Below are 18,442 nucleotides of genomic sequence, written 5' to 3'. Positions count from 1 at the left end.
TCTCACACATTTGAATAGTCTCAAAATTTCTCCTTCCTAGAAATAAGAAGATAACAGATCTTTTTATGTGAGAATAAATCTTTTCATACTCCTTCTCAGTAGAAACACCAACAAATTCTTTCAGAGACAATGGAATCTTCCTATGTGGAGAAAATGCTTGTTATAAGAATGGGCTTAGTATTTCCTTTATTTGAGTAAGACAGCAAGAAAACAATTCAGCTTTGTAAACACATATGACCAGAACCCAGGGTAATAAGTGCAAACGAAAAAAATACAAGGCAGGGAAAACAAAAAGATGCTTGTGCTCTACAGGACAATACAACATGAAAAATTTCTGTCACACTCTGCATTAACTAACAATTAGAAGTGTACACATGTTGTACATGATTTGAATTTATGGCTCAGGTCAACTACTCAAGTTCACTACCCCCTCTCAGGAACTCAGGTAAAAGAAAATCAGACCTACACAGGACATTCCCAACACATCCATGATTGATCACCTCTATTAACCGGGGTCACAGAGAAAACAATTCACCATTTTCTTGACAAACTATCTGACCAATGGAGACAGAGGCTAGACTCCAGCAGGGTCATTTCAGTTCTAGGTAGACACAGGCAGAGTAAAATCAATAACTACATTTCTCTGTCAGGATCATTTATGTTAAGCAAAGAAGAAAATTAAGCTAATAAGAGGCTGGGAATGTGGCCTAGGAGCAAGAGTGCTTGCCTTGTATACATGAAGCCACAATTCCCAAGCACCATATATATACAGCTAGAAGTGGCGCTGTGGCTCAGGTGGCAGAGTGCTAGCCTTGAGCAGAAAGAAGCCAAGGACAGTGCTCAGGCCCTGAGTCCAAGGCCCAGGACTGGCAATAAAAAAAAATATTAAGCTAGTAAATAAAATTCCTGAGGTAGAAAATTACCACTACAAATCTAGAAAGCTGGTAAGAAGTCTTCATCATAGAAGGGCAGCTGAACAGACTTCTACTGGTTAGTTAGTTAACTCATTAGTTAGTTATAGATGATGTCTTTTCAAGCATTCTTTTCTTTTTTTGGCCAGTCCTGGGCCTTGAACTCAGGGCTTGAGCACTGTCCCTGGCTTCTTTTTGCTCAAGGCTAGCACTCTGCCACTTGAGCCACAGCGCCACTTCTGGCCGTTTTCTATATATGTGGTGCTGAGGAATCGAACCCAGGACTTCATGTATATGAGGCAAGCACTCTTGCCACTAAGCCATATTCCCAGCCCACTCAAGCATTCTTTTTGTTCCTTCAGACGATTCTCTTTGGGGGGGCCAGTATTAGAGCTTCAACTTATCTCCTTTCAACCTTGCTTAGCTCTTTCCACTCACTCTACCACTTGAGCTATGCCTTGACTCCTGGCTTTTGAGTGGTTAAATGGAGAAAAGAGTCTCACAGACTTTCTGCCTGGGCTGGCTTGGAACTGAAGGCCTCAGATATCAGACTCCTGACCAGCTAAGATTACATGTATGACCCACCAGTACCTAGCTCTTCAGATTAATTTTTAAAGTCGAAATCTTTCCTTCTCTAAGCAAATGACACTGCTGGCTACAGTGATGCCAAATAATGATTATATCACAATTTGCATCTTTTAAAAGGAAAACTCCCCTTCTTTAAAAATAATTGTTTCGGGCCTGGGAATATGGCCTAGTGGCAAGAGTGCTTGCCTAGAATATATGAAGCCCTGGGTTCGATTCCCCAGCACCACTTATATAGAAGACGGCCAGAAGTGGCGCTGTGGCTCAAGCGGCAGAGTGCTAGCCTTGAGCAAAAAGAAGCTCAGGGACAGTGCTCAGGCCCTGAGTCCAAGGCCCAGGACTGACGAAAAAAACACACACACACACACATAAAAATAATTGTTTCTCCCCTAGTTACAAATTTTCTATTTCTGTAGAATACGCAACTATTAGAAATCAAAAGTCAAAGTTACTGTTATCTGATTTTTGTTGTGTTTGGTTTTTGCCAGTACTGGGGCCTGCTTGTCCATAGTTGGTGCTTTGCCACTTGAGCCATGCTGTCAGCCCTGTTTTATGCTGGTTATCAAATGACTTTTCTGGCCAAGTTGGCTTCAAACTTCAGTCGTTCAGACCTCAGTTCCCTGAGTAGTTAGGATTCCAGGCATGAGCCTCAGGTGGCACCTCCTGTGGTTTCATTCCTCAGCTTCAGTGTAAGATGCTGCTCTCTAAAAGATTCCGATGTCTAAAACCAACTTTTTGAAAAGCACTTTTCTAGCAAAACAATAGCTGGAGAGCTACAGGCCTGATAGGTCCAACTGCAAGTGTCAACATCTGCAAATTCTAGGAGAAGAAAAAAAGGATGAAGGACCTCACCTTTGCCCATTTGCTCCAGAAGAGTTTGTCCGGTTTGGTCTAATTCATCCAGGCAGGGGCTTCTTTCTATCTGCTCCTTTTCCAGTCCCTGGAAATAAAGGTCCAATGTAAGAACCCTGCAAACTTTCTTCTCATTTGCGTTATTTTAAGCATTTATGTTCAGTGTCCCTCTCATACTGTCTTTAGGTTGTTCAGAGTTTACCTAAGAGAATAGTACAATTAAAAAAAAAAATTTAAACCCTGCAATTCCAAGAGACATCTCAGGGGGCTGGCAATATGGCCTAGTGGCAAGAGAGCTCGCCTCGTATACATGAAGCCCTGGGTTCGATTCTCCAGCACTACATATCTAGAAAACTGCCAGAAGGGGCGCTGTGGCTCAAGTGGCAGAGTGCTAGCCTTGAGCAAAAAGGAAGCCAGGGACAGTGCTCAGGCCCTGAGTCCAAGCCCCAGGACTGGCAAAAAAAAAAAAGAGACATCTCAGTACTCCACAGACAAATAAATCTGAAAAAGTACAATCAAACAAGGTGACAGAAACTGTAAAACTTTAATTTCTTGGTAAGGCTGTGGCTTTGTGGTTGTGTGTTTGCCTAGCATGCCTGAGGCCCTAGGTTTAATTCCCAGCATCACAAAACTTTCTGTTACTTTGACAGTTAAAAGTTGTTTAATAGCTGGGTGCCAGTGTCTCACACCTATAAACCTAGCTACTCAGGAAACTGAGATCTGAGGATTCTGATTTAAAGCCATCCAAGACAGGAAAGTGCATGTAATCTTATCTCCAATTAACCATCAAAAACTGGAAGTAGGGGCTGGGAATATGGCCTAGTGGCAAGAGAGCTTGCCTCGTATACATGAAGCCCTGGGTTCGATTCCCCAGCACCACATATAAAGAAAACGGCCAGAAGTGGCACTGCGGCTCAAGTGGCCTTGAGCAAACAAGCCAGGGCCCAGGACTGGGGGGAAAAAAAACAAAACTGGAAGTAGAGATGTGGCTCAAGCGGTTCAGTGCCAGCCTTCAGTTCAAGCCTCAGTATCGGTACAAGTGTGTGTGCGCACACACACAATGTTGTATACTACAATTATGAGTTTCTAGGAGGAAGAAGTAATTGAAATAAGTGTACTGTATCCAGGATATACATTTACAAACACAGCCTGAGTATTTCACACCATATGAAGTAAAAACAATGGGATATGGTATGCTAGCGTTCAAGAGAGAAATCTCTTAAGCCTCAGTCTTCTTTGTGGGTATCATTATAAGTCCAGGATCCAATGGAAACTTCAACCACAAGCCCATTTCACACATATTGTTTAATAATATCAATATACTTTAGGACTTGACCCAAAGTATCTTGCTCTTTATGTTTGAGGAGTGGCTCTTCATTTTAATACATTTCTCTCTCAGTATCTGTCTGGGAGTTTGGTTCCATGAGCTCCCCATAAAAATAACAAAAAATCTGAAGAAATTTGAGGTCCTTCTATAAAATAGTATGCTATTTCACTTATAATCTACACACATCTTCTTATAGACTTGAAATCAACTTTGAGGTCGCTTTAAATGCCAAAAAGAACAGCAACATCGTCTAAATCATTGCCATACTATAATTTCTCAAGGAAAAGTGACAAGGAATGAAGCCTCTCCATGTTTGGTACCGATAACTCACCCTAGGTCTAAAACCACAGATATATGGCCAAGATACCAGGTGCACAATGTTCAAACAAGGAAGGCTGAAAGACGAAGGATATGTGCAGGAGGCTACTGAAGAGACTACTTACACTTCACGACCCTCTTATGGATTTAGTGTAGTGGTTGTGGTGTGGAAAAATCAAGTTTTGTGTTTAGGAACTTTCTGGAAATTTTTTATCCAATATTTCTGATGGGAGGTTGTTGAATCCGCATGTGCAGAGCTCAAGGGTACAATGGGGCTGAGGGTATCTAGTTTTTACAACTGTGTGTCAAATAGATTGAATAAATTTTGAGATTTTAAACACTAGATTGTTGTATCTAGAAGGCAAAAATCTCTGGAAGAACAAAGAGCTGTGAATTACTATTCACCGGATTGAGGTAAGTCTAAATGAGGTTTTTAGAGAGTAATGGTGGGGCTCATGTGGTAAATTGCCACGCTTGGGCAAACAAAACAAGTAAGAGTATAAAGCCCTGAACTCAAGGCCCAGTCCCAGCACAAAATAAATGAATGAATGCATGAATGAGATGAGTTAGTGGATGGATGAATTAATTAATTAATAAAAATTTCTTTAAAATATATAACCAGCGGGGGATATGGCCTAGTGGCAAGAGTGCTTGCCTCGTATACATGAGGCCCTGGGTTCAATTCCCCAGCACCACATATACAGAAAACGGCCAGAAGGGGCGCTGTGGCTCAAGTGGCAGAGTGCTAGCCTTGAGCAAAAAGAAGCCAGGGACCATGCGCAGGCCCTGAGTCCAAGCCCCAGGACTGGCCAAAAAAAAAAATAAAAAAAAAAATGGGGTCAGTAAAATATATAACCAGATCATGTTTAGCAAGTAGTCCCTACTGTACAACATCAATGGTTGAAGGAGGGAGTCAATTTTCTCTAGAGAAGTATCTAATGAAGCTGATGGAAAGAATTCAATATTTACTACAATGTTCTGAATGTTTTTGCCTATAGCTACATTTATTTCAAAGGAAGCTTTTGGACCCCATCTCAGGAAACTTAACCAGACGAGATATTTTATTTGCTAGAATACTTCAGTTGTAAGTTTTACCTTCAACTTCTTTTTCATTTCCGAAGTATCCTGCATCTTCTTATATTCTTTTATCTCTGTGGTCTGAATGGCAGTCTTGAATTTCAAAATCCAGTTCAACAGCTCTGCACTCACTGTATCAAACCTGAGTTAAGATTCAGATATTACCTTCTGCCATTGGCTTCCTTCTGTTATTTTACTTAGCTCAAGAAGAAACAATGCCAACATCCATCCCACATATGTTTCCAGTGACTACCCCCAATGGCCACCCAGAAATAGAGCAAACACATACAACAAGATCGTATTATTACAATTAGGAGTATAATAGAGTAACAATACTATCATATGACCAAATAAGTGAAGCAGAGCACTGGTGGCTCATGCCTGTAATCCTCGCTGCTCAGGAGGCTGAGGTCTGAGGGTTGCAGATCGAAGCCAAGGCAGGAAAGTTCACAAGACACTTATTTCCAATTACCAATCAAAAACCAGAAGTGGAGCTGTGGCTCAGTGGTAGAGCACTAGCTTTGAGCAAAAAGAGGTCAGGCACAGCGCCCAGGCCCTGAGTACAACTGACGATAAGTAAATAAATGAATAAAAGAATCACATGATTTTCTTCAATGTCTTTAAGAATCCTTCATTTTTATAAAGATAATGAGAAACCCAAGCACAAGCATTCCTGCATTCGGTGGCTTCTTTTGTTCAGTATGTAATTATCAAGCCTTACTATAACCCAGACACTGGGCTCAGCAAGGGATCAAGGGGAATCAGAAGCAAACCTCAGCCTTCAGGAGTTTCACAATAAGCAACAGAGAGTAACCGCCCATGAGGAAAGGATTTGCTATGTGCAGGGCTGGGTTTGGACGCGCACTGCCGCCCTCACTTTTTCTTAGCCTCCACATCCACGTGGATCTGTCTCTTCTTTGGAGGAGGTGGGGGAGGCAGTTCCTGCTTAGACTTCTTTGTGGTGACTTGCTCTCGTAGACGGACTGTCTCCAGAAGATCCTTCTGAGGAATCTGCGCCATGCCCAGCCTGGCGACAGCCTGAGTCACCTGAAACCAAAAGGTGAGCGGCAAGTTGAAAGTCCACAGGCAGAGCTGCACATCCCAGAGCAAGTGTGTCATTGTAAGGTTCTTCATTGTGTAAGCATGCTCTCATTCTAACTCCAACATCCCCCCCCCAAACTGTGTCACCCCCCAAAGAAGCTTCACGCCCCTTATAGACAAATCCATTCCTATTCCCCCCACTCCTGGCAACTGTTAATCTATTTTCCATCTCTAAGGATTTGCCTGTTTGGGACACTTTATGTCGATGGACCCGTAGTGTGTACAATCAATCACAGGACTGGCTTCGTTGGCTCGGTGTAATGTTCTCAGGGTTCATCCGTGCTCCGTGCGCTACCAGGTGTCAGCACCTCGTTCTGTTTTATTCCCAAGCGATACTGCATTGCATGGATGTGCTACATTTGGTTTACTCCTTCCGCTGACAGACATTGATCACTGTCAATAATGGTGTTGTAAGCATTCATGCCTAACACCAAAACGTCATCTAATTCACTGAATTTTCTTTTATGGGGCAGTAGTAGAGTTTGAACTTACAATCTTGTGCTTGCTAGGCAGGAGCTCTGCCACTTGCGCCATATCCCCTATCCAGCCATTTTGCTTTCTTTATTTCCTGAAAAGGATCTTACTTTTTGCCTAGGCTAGCCTAGACTACGGTCCTCCTGTGTATGTTTCCTGTGAAGGAGGAATGACAGGAATATGCCACCACGCCCAGCTTTAATTGAGATGGAGGTCTCACGGACAGTTTGCCCAGGCTGGCCTGGCACTGTGATCGTCCATTCTGGGCCTCCTAAGGAGCCAGTATGACAGACGTGAGCCACCACACTCAGTCAATACAGTAAAACATTCCCAGAGCAAAGTGGTTACTTAAGATTTAAAACGTTAAGAACATTTACTCTACATCTCTCTAAATGTCATCAGTTGCTACAGATTCAACTGCTGCTATGAATAAGCTTTTAGAAGATCTAGTCAAATCTTCAGAACACTGAAGGCTGTTTCCACATGTCAATCCTTCATCATGTCAGGTACAAAGAACTAAGAGTTTACTTCATCGATTAATATTTTCTTTCATTAGAATTAACACTAACCTGAATGTGTATGTTTTTTTACTTTATGAGACAATATACAGTCAGAAAGGTACCTGGTTGGAGGAATCTTCTAGTCTCTGAACCAAAGAATCCCATCTGTGAGTCAGTTCTTCCGAGTCGCTGTTCATCTTCTTAGATGCCTTGGGATTGGCAAGTAATTGACCTACGTCCTGGCCGATCTCACTCAGCTGATCCAGTGTCTGGCGCTTCATTTCCATGTCTTCCTTCAAAATCTAATATTTCAGATACTTATTAGATGACTCTCTTTTTCTCTCTTTCCCTAAGTTCCTATGGTCCCATTTCCCAGTCTGGAAATATGAACACGCACATTGTATTTAAAAAGTGTGCATGCTCTTTAGTTCCCTGGGCTAAAACAAAAAGACTCCTAGCTTTGTTATTACTGTGTGGCAGCTCTCTAGCACAGGGTAAAATAGCCAGAATCTGCAGTCACAAAATGGTACTATCCTTCGACCCAAAGGACTAAGACATTGCAGGCTTACAACACGCACGCCGATGGGGGCAACACTTACAGCCAGACGCCGAATGCTGACACTGAGTTCCTTTTGGTCCTTGAAGTTGCTTGTCTGGATTTTATTCAAAGCTTCTTCTTTTTCGATGAGCCACGCTTTTAACAAGCACTATAAGCAATGACAAAAGTGGGAAATCTATCTAACTCACCTGATAATCTAACTCATCAAGTTCCCATTTGAAGTTTTACCTTTTGCTCAGGGATAAGAAAGACTTCAAACCCCTGAGTAAGAAGTTACAAACTACTCGGAAAAAATAGGTTTTTAAAAACATTATCCTTAACAGATCCGTTTGCCATTACCCCCATTCCAAGATGACTGTTACAGAGTTTGAGTGTGTCCTCCAAGTTTAGGCTTTGGCCCTCAGAATGGCGATTAGTTAGATCTGAATTATAACCATGCATATAAACATGTATAGGGTTATATGCATCTATTCACAAGAAAAATTGACTGAAGTATGGTAGGCTTGGGGGAGGAGTATTCCACTTGCATACCTGCTCAGAATAGCTAACAAACAGCTTAACAAAATGAATACCAGGAAGCTGAAACATGTATGGTGAGGGAGGGGAAGAGCCAGTAGCTGGAGAGAGGAAAGATGGCCGATACAGGCATTACAATCAATACGCATATGTGAAAGGAGAACGAGGTAACTTGAGGAGCTAGGTGGAGCTGGGAGACATGGCAGAAATGATGAAAAAGGCCAGGCTGATCAAGATGCATCATATTCATACACGGACATGCTAGATTGAAACCCCTTGTGCAACTACTTAAAGATGTGTTTCTTTGAAAAATAAACAAACACACCAAGAACAAAATAAAAAGAATGATAATGCGTAAGCAGTGGAGTGTCAAAGAGGCCATCACCGATGCTGCTTGCAGGAGGAATTAATGCGGCTCTGCTGTGTCCTCAGAGAGAACTGAAGTAAAAGGGCCAGGCTGACCCCTCACTGCTTCCTGAATTCATCACGTGATTGATCTATCTTGTGGGCACTCCAACCACAAATGCTAGCTGTTATGACCAAGACAGCCCGTGCCATGCTGTGTGGAGTGTCAGCCTCCCAAACTGGAAGGTACATAAGCTTCTTTTCATCCCACATTACCCAGCTGTGGGTATTTCTATTACAACCACAGACAATGGACTGATGCAGTAACTAAACCTAAATCTCAGGAAGGTAGCTAGATGAAAAATGCTAAGTCCATCATCCAAGTCTCTCCAAAAGAATCCTATCATAAATCTAAAAGTAGAGGGAAGCTCAGAGGTTGTACTGTTCCAGGCTCTCTTTTTAAAGACTGGGGAAGAGACAAGTCAGGTTGAATGTTGGAGATCCACTGGCTAATAGGTGGTCAAGCTAGATCAAGGACCCTCAGTCCTAACCTAAGGTCTTTCCATGGCACTGTGCAGAAAACAACACTAATGGTCAAAGTTCTAAACCACATGAGGAAAGGATATGGCTTACAATGGTCTGGAGCTATTAATAACAATGTTTAAAAGTCATTGGTCAAAATTGCATGTTTCTCGCAGAGAAGACATTAAGATAGAGATAACTTTGGAGAAATGGAAAGCAACTATAGTACACTGAGGTAATTCTCCCCCAAATGTAGCATGTTCTACAGAAAGCATTTTCTACATAACTGAGGGGTGGGGGGAGGGAGGAGAGCTTGGTTCTGTATTGGCAACTGGAATCATCCTTTCTCAACTGTCTCATTAATTTACTTGACAACTCTGTCTCACCTCTATATTTCAACCCGAAAAGAAAGAAACGGAGGAAGAAAATTGAAGACAAATCTGGATGTACTCCTCAGTCTCATATGGGACATATCAGATAGGCACGTAACTACCCATCAAATAGAACAGAGGTGTAGACAGTACACACAGGGTTGCACAAACATACACACATAAACTCACACACATGCACACACATGTATGCACACAGAAATGACTACAATGCCCTATGCTAGCAGAAAGTGAGTAGATTAAAAACTTCAAGTGACATAAGTGTCCAAGGTACCAGCCACTCTAGTTTTTTTGTTTGTTTGTTTGCCAGTCCTGGGGCTTGAACTCAGAGCCTGAGCACTACTATCCCTGGCTTCTTTTTGCTCAAAGCTAGCACTCTACCCCTGAGCCACTGTGCCACTTCCAGCTTTTTATGATGCTGAGGAATCGAACCCAGGGCTTCATGCATATGAGGTGAGCACTTTACCACTAGGCCATATTCTCAGCCTCCAGCCACTCTAGTTTTATAATTTTTTTTTTTTTTTTTTTTTTTTTTTTTTTGCCAGTCGTGGGCCTTGGGCTCAGGGCCTGAGCACTGTCCCTGGCTTCTTCCCGCTCAAGGCAAGCACTCTGCCACTTGAGCCACAGCGCCGCTTCTGGCCGTTTACTGTATATGGGGTGCTGGGGAATCGAACCTAGGGCCTCGTGTATCCGAGGCAGGCACTCTTGCCACTAGGCTATATCCCCAGCCCCTTATAATCTTTTTTTAAGTTATAAAATTATTCTGGTTTTCTCTGGCAAATAATGTCTCTCATGGTCATGGAAGATTGAATTCTTAATACTTCTATGTGACACTCTGATCCAAGAGTTCCAAGTAGATACAAATATATTGGTCAAGTACAACATAAATATTTCAGAAATCATAATCAGCCCATTATGCAATTAAAAAAAGATAAGGGGAATGTAGTAATTGATAATTTATTTGGACAAACTTTCCAACCTAACATTGGAGACATACAATCTACCACTGTGTTTAGTAAACCACAAAACATCCTAGCTGTGGTTTCTCTACCTCAAGAAGAGAATGCAGCTGCTTTCTATGGATGGAACTGAAATGCTCTTAAAATTATCAAAGCGACACCGAGAGGTAGGGATAGAAAACTGCTGACTTTTGAGACCACAACTGTCCGGCCTCTGGGGAGAAAAGTTATGCTTCTTTGCATTGTGTTTCCACAGCTGCTTTTCTGCCAGGATGAAGTATAGGCTGAGAGTCATCACACCCACTGAAGAGCTAAAGGGGCAGCTCGGCTTCTTCATTTCACTTCTTGTGCTGATCTTTTTCGGAAAAAGTATGCCAACTGAGGGCTTAATGAAAGGCAAGGCCAAAAAATAGTTGCCCATTCATTTCAGTATTTTCCCTAGTAAAAAGTGAAGAAAAATTCTGGTACTTTAAGGTTTAAAATATAGACAGTGGATTTGTATATTCATTATTTGTTGAGCACAGATCATAGGCCGGGAGTCTTATGGGTACAAATTCAAATACATTGCCCAACATAAATCCAATTATAATCACTTCATAATGTCTAATAAATTGAGATCATAGCATGTCCATGAATAATGAACACAGATCAAATTAAGTATTACTACCAAGAAGTCACAGAACATGATCTTGATGAACCGGTTGCAAAATAGATAGAAATCTGATTTTTAAAATAATAAATAGCCAGGCACCAGTGATTCACACTCGTAACCCTAGCTACTCACAAGGCTGAGATCTGAGGATGTTGGTTCAAATCCAAGCCAGGAGGGAAAGTCTATGAGACTCTTATCTCCGACTAACCACCGAAACACTGGAAATGGAGCTGTAGCTCAAAGGTGTTAGAATACCAGCCTTGAGTGAAAAAGCGAAGGAACAGAGCCTAAGCCCTAAATTCAAGCCCCAATACTGGCACGCACACACACGTACAAACTAATAATAATAATAACTTATAAATTTTCCTTTCAAAGAAAAGATCACAACTTCATTCTAATGTTATAGTAAAAGATGAGCTGCTTTTCATTTTATTTTTGTCTCTGATGGGTAACAGTGTTTCATACCTGTTCCTCCAATAATTCCTGCCACAATATATTGATTTCTTGTAACCTATTCCAGCGTTCTTCAGTCCACCGGCACACAGCTGTCCAGCGCTCACCAAGTTTCTAAGGAAGGAAGAAACCAGCCATTGTCAGCACAGCCCCAAGAGGGAGGAACTCATGATGCCACTGTGCTTTATTTAAAAGAAGCAATTTTTACAAAAGTTTTACAAACATTGATTTAAAATAATAATTTAAAATAATGTGGGCTATAAATGCAGGCTTTAAATTGTTTCACTTTACCGAGCTACCAAGCAACACAACTGGACCTTGTGCCTATGGGGAGAGAGGAGCTCTATCATGCACCTTCCATTTCTCTATTCTTATACAATAATGTCACATTTTAATGTACACTGTGGAAGACGGCAAAAGTTCCTAATTCTTTTGTACTTCAAATTCTTCTGGTTATTATGATCTTTTAAAATAAAGCAAGTAGTCAGCTGTGGTTATCATCTTAGCTACTTGGGAAGTAGCCACCAGGAGATACTAGCTTCGGAGACCAGCCCAGACATAAAAGTTTGCACAACACCATCTCAGTCCACGGCTGGGTGTCGTGACGTGCCTCAGTCAATCCAAGCTCTAGGGAAGCACAAAGTCTGGGTCCAATGGTGCCCGCACCTGTCACCCCATGACAAAGGGAAACACAAATGGAAGATAGGCTGGCTCAGCATAAAGCAAGATACTATCTTGAGAACAACCAGTGCAAAGAGAGACTGGTAAAGTAGTGCAAGTGGTAGAGTACCTATCTAGAAGATAGAAGACCCCGAGTTCAAGCCCCAGTACTGCAAAAAAAAATTTAAAACAAAAAAAAAAAGCAATACATGCCAAGAAAGCTTTTGTTCATAGTAATATAATTAGGAAAAATGTCTAACCTTACAAAAACTATGTTTTAAATGAGAGAATGTTTTATTACTATAAAATAATAAAATGCTTAACAATTTGCTCTGTTACATTACAGGATGATCAAGAGAACATTCTGCAGGAACAAGTAAAACCTTTCATGTGTAAGTAATACTGAACAAGAAGTCTGATTAACTTTTAAAAGTCAGGATTTTCCCAAATTAAAAATTGTATTGTGATTTCATAAATGATTGACAAATGATAAAATGTACTTCCACTTACGTACTTGTAAACATGAATTACTTAATTCATATTATCCTGTTTTGATATCTGATGACAGCATAAACTTTTCAGAACATACCAAGGAAAGAATACAAAGCCCAAAGGCAAGTCTCTGGCCCCATCTTGGCATAATTCATTGTCTACTGACATCTTAAGAGATCACTTCATCTTTCAACTTGTTTCCTCAATGCCAAATACTCACGATGTAAACAGCTACCTCTCAAATTACTGTTATACCTAAACACTACTGCAATGAAGTCTTAGAGCCACTGGTCAACTTTAAATATTACAAACAAAAAGGGATTTCACATATGAAGTTACATTATCAAAGAATTGGCAATGACATCCTAGGTAATCCAAGCACTATTAAATGAAATACAATACATCTCTTTATATGGATGGCTAAGACTGGTAGCCCATATCTCTAATCCCAGCTACCTATGACGAAGTGAGGAAGCCAATCATGGTAAAAATTAATGAGACCCAATCTCAACAAATAAGCTAGGCACAGTGCTGCCATTGTCATTCCAACTATGTAAGAGACATAAGGAGAATCCAAGTCCAGATTAGCCTGGCAAAACTGTGAGGCCATATTTGAAAGATAACCAACAAAGAAAAGAAAAGTAGGAATACTATTGCCTTGTGGAAGGAAAAGGAGGAAGAGGAGGTAAGGAAGAAGGAAGAAGGAAGAGGAGGAGAAGGAGGAGGAGGAAAAGCATTGTAGCAGGCTTCCCAAAAATGTTGAAACCCATTTGTGAATCTACCAAAACAAACAGGATAGCCAATCCTACATGCCTAAAATTACCAAATTCTAATAATCACCTACATTTCCTTCACAATGTAGACTCACTGCCCAAACTTTCCCCACAGCAGAGACTAGAAGCTACATGTTCACAAACTCTTCCCATGATGCTGTGGGCCAAATGCGCTCACTTCCTGTGCTACGGAATCCAATTAAGCCGTCCAGCCAGCCCCATCCACTCACCCCAAGAGCTGAAGTAAGGGAGCCTTACCTCAGTGCTCTTAAAACCCACAGGCTGCACAACTCCAAATGGGAAGTGAAGCCCAAAGAAGGTGTTATGATTTGTCCTCCAAGTCATGTAGGAGTTTAAAGTCTTGTGTGAATGCCATAAAGAGGGCAGAAACTTAATGTGATTACGGTGTGTAGGGGCAGGCTATCTGTAGGTGTCTAGATGAGAGTAAGTCATTAGAGTGGTGCCACCATGACTGAACACTGGGGCTTTGTAGGGAGGACAGACACTACACAGACAGACATGCGCATGCTCCTGCCATGATGGAATGTAGCCAAGGGGGACCTTCACCCAGAACCTATGCCCTGCTATGCTAAACTCAGCTAAATAAGCCTCTCTTCCTTATTAAGTAGCCTGCCTCTGGTATTCTGTTAGGATAATGAAAACCTGACTAGCACAGTAAGTTTTCCTTCTATCCTTCCGGGTAAACAATGAGGCTGATCATAAAGCCTGGTACCCCCAAGTGGCCCTTGGAACACAGGTTCTTACCTGCAGCTGGTCTTCCAGAACAGCCGTAGCACTCTCGCCACTGTTTTCATCAACTATGACCACCATGTGTGTCAAGGAATTCACCTTTACCTGTTCAGCCTCAAGATCATTTTGCAAACTCTAGAGAAAATAAAAAGTTAAAAGTGTTATTTCTACTTTTGCACATTTACCTATTTAAAATCCACTCCAAGGGCTGGGAATATGGACTAGTGGCAAGAGTGCTTGCCTCCTACACATGAAGCTCTCAGTTCGATTCCCCAGCACCACATATATGGAAAACGGCCAGAAGGGGCGCTGTGGCTCAGGTGGCAGAGTGCTAGCCTTGAGCAGGAAGAAGCCAGGGATGGTGCTCAGGCCCGGAGTCCAAGGCCCAGGACTGGCCAAAAAAATAAATAAATAAAAATAAAATCCACTCCATTGTCAATAGTCATTAAGGGTACCTAATGAGGCATCCTATGTAAATTTCCGATCATTACCCTAAGTGTCCTAGTAATGAAACAAGCCTGTTATACATCTTTACAACTCGGTATGAACCCAAGTAGTATAAAAATGCAAAACTGACAGCAGATCATAAATGGGTCATCATCATTTGCATTCTGCCTCTCCCCCCAAAATTATAAAAGAGCTGGGGGTCTATACTAGGAATTAAGATCCAAAAAAGAATAGAGAATTAGTGAGTAAAAACTACTAATATACAGAGCCAAAGATGTAGCTGGTCCAGTATCAAGAAAGAAACACTAGAAGTCTATCAGCTATGCTGAAGCTATTCTAATTATCTACTCAAGAAAGCAACTAAAGGCATATGGAGGCCTCTTCCTCCCTCTTCTGTAGGGAAAGTACAGTCATCAGACACCCACGGAGAGGTAATTTGTTTAAGCACTATCAACAGCAACATGAAATGCCTATTGAGTAGTATTTAATGTAGCCCTAAAGCAGCTTTATTAATCAATTATCTAGATGTTTCATTGATCAATAAATTCTTGAATCTACAGAGAAGTTATTTTACACTGCTTTTGCTTATCGTAACTATGGTAAGAATATCTATGAAATGTTTGTGCTCAAATTAAATAATCCTTCAAACCCTGGGTTCCTCACCCAAAGCCCGATACCCTTCTCTTCCTTCAGAAAAGGGACAAATGATTTGTTACAAACTTTGGCATCAGTTCATCTCAGGATTACCTTCTCAACCCACACCTGGCACTGGTGTCAACACTTAGGTTTTTTCTTAACTACTGGTGCATCCAATCTAATGCAAGGTACACACATTCACAAGAAAACTGTGCACACCTACGTGACGTGCTTTTCTATACCTGTGCTGTCATCCCAGGCTCAGAAAAGTGAAATTCCCACATGAACTCCATGCTAGGACAACACCACACTGATAGAAACCATGGGCCCTGAGGATGCTAATGGATAGGAAGGAAACAAGAGGTAGCTTTACTTTGTGCTCTTCAATCAGTTTTTGCAGGGATGGTAGGTCATCCTCGAGGGGACGGGTTTCCATCTTCTGGATGCGATCTTCCGTGAGGGTTAACCAGGCCGAGAGCTGCTGCAGCTGCTTCTTTTGCAAATCCATCAGCACATCGTGCAGCCTGGCAGGGGAAGCAAGCGAGAGACAGAGCATTGTTCCCACTGTGGGTTCCCTTGCTCAGGCATCAGGGAGAGGGATCAAGGGAACACAGCCCTGCCAGACTATTTAAAGAGCATGGACTCTTTAAATATAGAACCCAGGAAAACAAAATACTTTCAGTCCATACAATGTAATCACAGAATGTAACAGCAGCCTGCATTCGTATCTGAGGCATTGTTTCTTCAATCAGGAATTCCTGCTTATTAAATAGCTGGAAATGGTAATGGAATGTACTACACACAACGCATGAAGTAAAATGGACCACAGAAGAACACTGGATAACAGGTCTATGTGGCATGATCCTGTCCTCATGTCCAGTTAGGTTTGCCAATGTTAATGCCACTGCCGGATTGCACAGCTTCCTGTCGGTGTGAAATGCCTCTCCTCTTTTCACTCACTTGCCTTTCGCAACTCTGACCTTTAAGCGTGGTGAACATATCAAAGAGGAAATGAAGATCGTGTCACATTCCAGCAATGTGACACACAGAACAGAGAATGTCACCAGGCTAGTTCTACCCCGACGTTGCTTTTCAAAGTCATGCCCACTTCCACTTGAGCTCCACGATGCAAGGCACTCCACGGAAGAAGTGTCCCCCCTCTTAGGTGCCACTCACCGGGACTGCCGCTCCATGCTTTCCACCCTGAGTGCCTCCCATCTTGCGTTCAGCAGGGTCATCTGCTCCTGGATCTCAAACTCCTCTTCATCCGAGAGAGTGCCTTGTGTGATGAGCTGATTGCCAGCCTGCAGGACACTGCCCACGCTGCTCTGGTGTGCGGTCAGCTCCATCATAAAAGCCTAACAAGTGTGCAAATGTAACGATGAAATCACCCCCCCCCCAGGTAACTGTTATAAGTCAATTTAAGTCGGGGGGAAAAAAGACATCCAGCGAGTTATGTCATGTTGATTGGTGAATGGGCTGCTAACCTTAAGAAAGTACTAGTGCATAACCTAAATAGCAATGCCTTGAAGAAAGTAGCCTAGTATAGTAACAATCAAGTATTCTTGGATGCAGGGTATACAAGATTGCAAATAAGAAATAAGCACCTGACATAAGTCAACAGAGGAATAAATCAAGGAGAACAAGGCTATAATACTTGCTTCTAAAAATGTATAATACTGCTAAGAGATCATGAATGTGGAATTAGGAACAGATATAATAAAGAAAAACACTACACTCTTGTAGGAGCAACCGCTGATGGGCTATTACTATTCTTTTGGATCCAAAGTAGCATGTAAGATCTGCCAAGAACTTTCCTACACACATAAAAACAGAACCAAGCCAGGCACAGTGGCTCAAGCCTATAATCCTAGCTACTTGGGAGATGGAGATCCAGGATTCGCGTTCAAGGCCAGTCCAGGCAAAGAAAAGTTAAGGAGAGTCTATCTCAGCCAATGGCTAAGAAGAACGACATGTGTCTATTAGCCTGAGAACAAATAGCTGGGCATGGTAAGCATGTGTCTGTCATACCCAGCAAAAAATAAAAATAAAAAATGGGGAAGCAAAAATAAGGGAGATCACATCCCAGCCTGGCTCAGGCAAAAGGCAAGACCCTACGGTGACCACAACCAAAGCAACAAGTAGCTGGTGGTGTGTCTGAAGTGACAGAGGACATGCCTCGTAAGCACAAAGCCCTGAGTTCAATCCCCAGTACCACCACCACCACACCAAAAATAAACCTGCTTCACTATTCTCCACATCTGCAGTATGACACCATCTCCAAGTAACAAGCAACACTCACTACATTAAATCATATGGGGGCCCTTGGTATGACATCTGCTTAATAACATATAAAAAATGAAGATAATCACTTCCTGGAACCTCGCAATGGTCATACACTTGAGCGGTGCACAGACTGACCACTGGCTTCTGTCAGGGGTTGGCATACACTACCCAAGTTGCCGGAGGACTAAGATGTGAAATCTGATTGGGAGGTACTGAATCAGCCACACCAGTTTCCTAACAAAGCCCTCTTGGAACATCACGACTCCTAAATTACACGGCTGACGGCCCGGCTGACAGATCCCGCCCGTCCACTACAGATATTTACTTCATGGGTGGCAAACTGGTCTTTGACCTCCTCTACATCATCCGAAATGTCATCCTGCTCCTGGAACGTGTCCTCGGCGGAGAGCAGCCAGGTGAGCACTTCCTCCAGGGCGATCTGATAGCTGTCCAGATCCGTGTCCACCTCAGTGACCGTGCTGGGGGTCTCGGCTCGGGGACTGGGGTGCTCCTCCACCAACGCCGCACTCTAGGAACACAAAACCAGCTGTCACCGGGACGCAAGAGGCAGATGGAGGACACGTGGTGGGCAGCACTCGGGACGAGATGCAGGGAAGGAATCAGGAAGCGCTGGTTCAGGACACCCACACAGCAAGAATACAAGCACAGCACGCACGCATCAGCTGGGCATCCTCGGAGACTCTGGTAAGAGTTGGGGAGAGAAGTTACACTGGGCCGCCACCAAGGATTGCGATCGGAAAGTAACCCGGGGGGACGCAGAGAGGGGATTTCATGGAGGATCTTGAACAGTGGATATAATTTACAGGAAGACACCGAGACCAGAACTCTGCTCTGACC

The 18,442-nt window shown here is 42.5% G+C and overlaps 1 protein-coding gene across 11 annotated transcripts in view; it reads right to left on the bottom strand.

Moving 5' to 3' along the window:
* Window positions 1-18,442, bottom strand: part of Utrn (utrophin) — a 431,942-nt gene that overhangs the window by 301,004 nt on the left and 112,496 nt on the right. For 10 of the 11 annotated variants that reach the window (XM_048354234.1, XM_048354228.1, XM_048354231.1 and 7 more), the window contains 10 exons: window positions 17,910-18,113; window positions 16,475-16,656; window positions 15,672-15,822; window positions 14,231-14,350; window positions 11,553-11,654; window positions 7,745-7,852; window positions 7,268-7,447; window positions 5,948-6,117; window positions 5,089-5,212; window positions 2,349-2,436 (listed from right to left, as the gene is read on the bottom strand). In XM_048354234.1, the coding sequence (XP_048210191.1) occupies window positions 2,349-2,436; window positions 5,089-5,212; window positions 5,948-6,117; window positions 7,268-7,447; window positions 7,745-7,852; window positions 11,553-11,654; window positions 14,231-14,350; window positions 15,672-15,822; window positions 16,475-16,656; window positions 17,910-18,113 (1,429 nt within the window). Of the gene's footprint in view, window positions 1-2,348; window positions 2,437-5,088; window positions 5,213-5,947; window positions 6,118-7,267; window positions 7,448-7,744; window positions 7,853-11,552; window positions 11,655-14,230; window positions 14,415-14,643; window positions 15,606-15,671; window positions 15,823-16,474; window positions 16,657-17,909; window positions 18,114-18,442 lie in introns of those variants that run through there. The other variant, XM_048354238.1, reaches the window with a different exon arrangement.

The sequence above is a fragment of the Perognathus longimembris genome, chromosome 9 (genome assembly GCF_023159225.1).
Source record: "Perognathus longimembris pacificus isolate PPM17 chromosome 9, ASM2315922v1, whole genome shotgun sequence".
NCBI lineage: Eukaryota > Metazoa > Chordata > Mammalia > Rodentia > Heteromyidae > Perognathus > Perognathus longimembris.
This window is presented reverse-complemented; position numbering and strand designations above follow the sequence as displayed.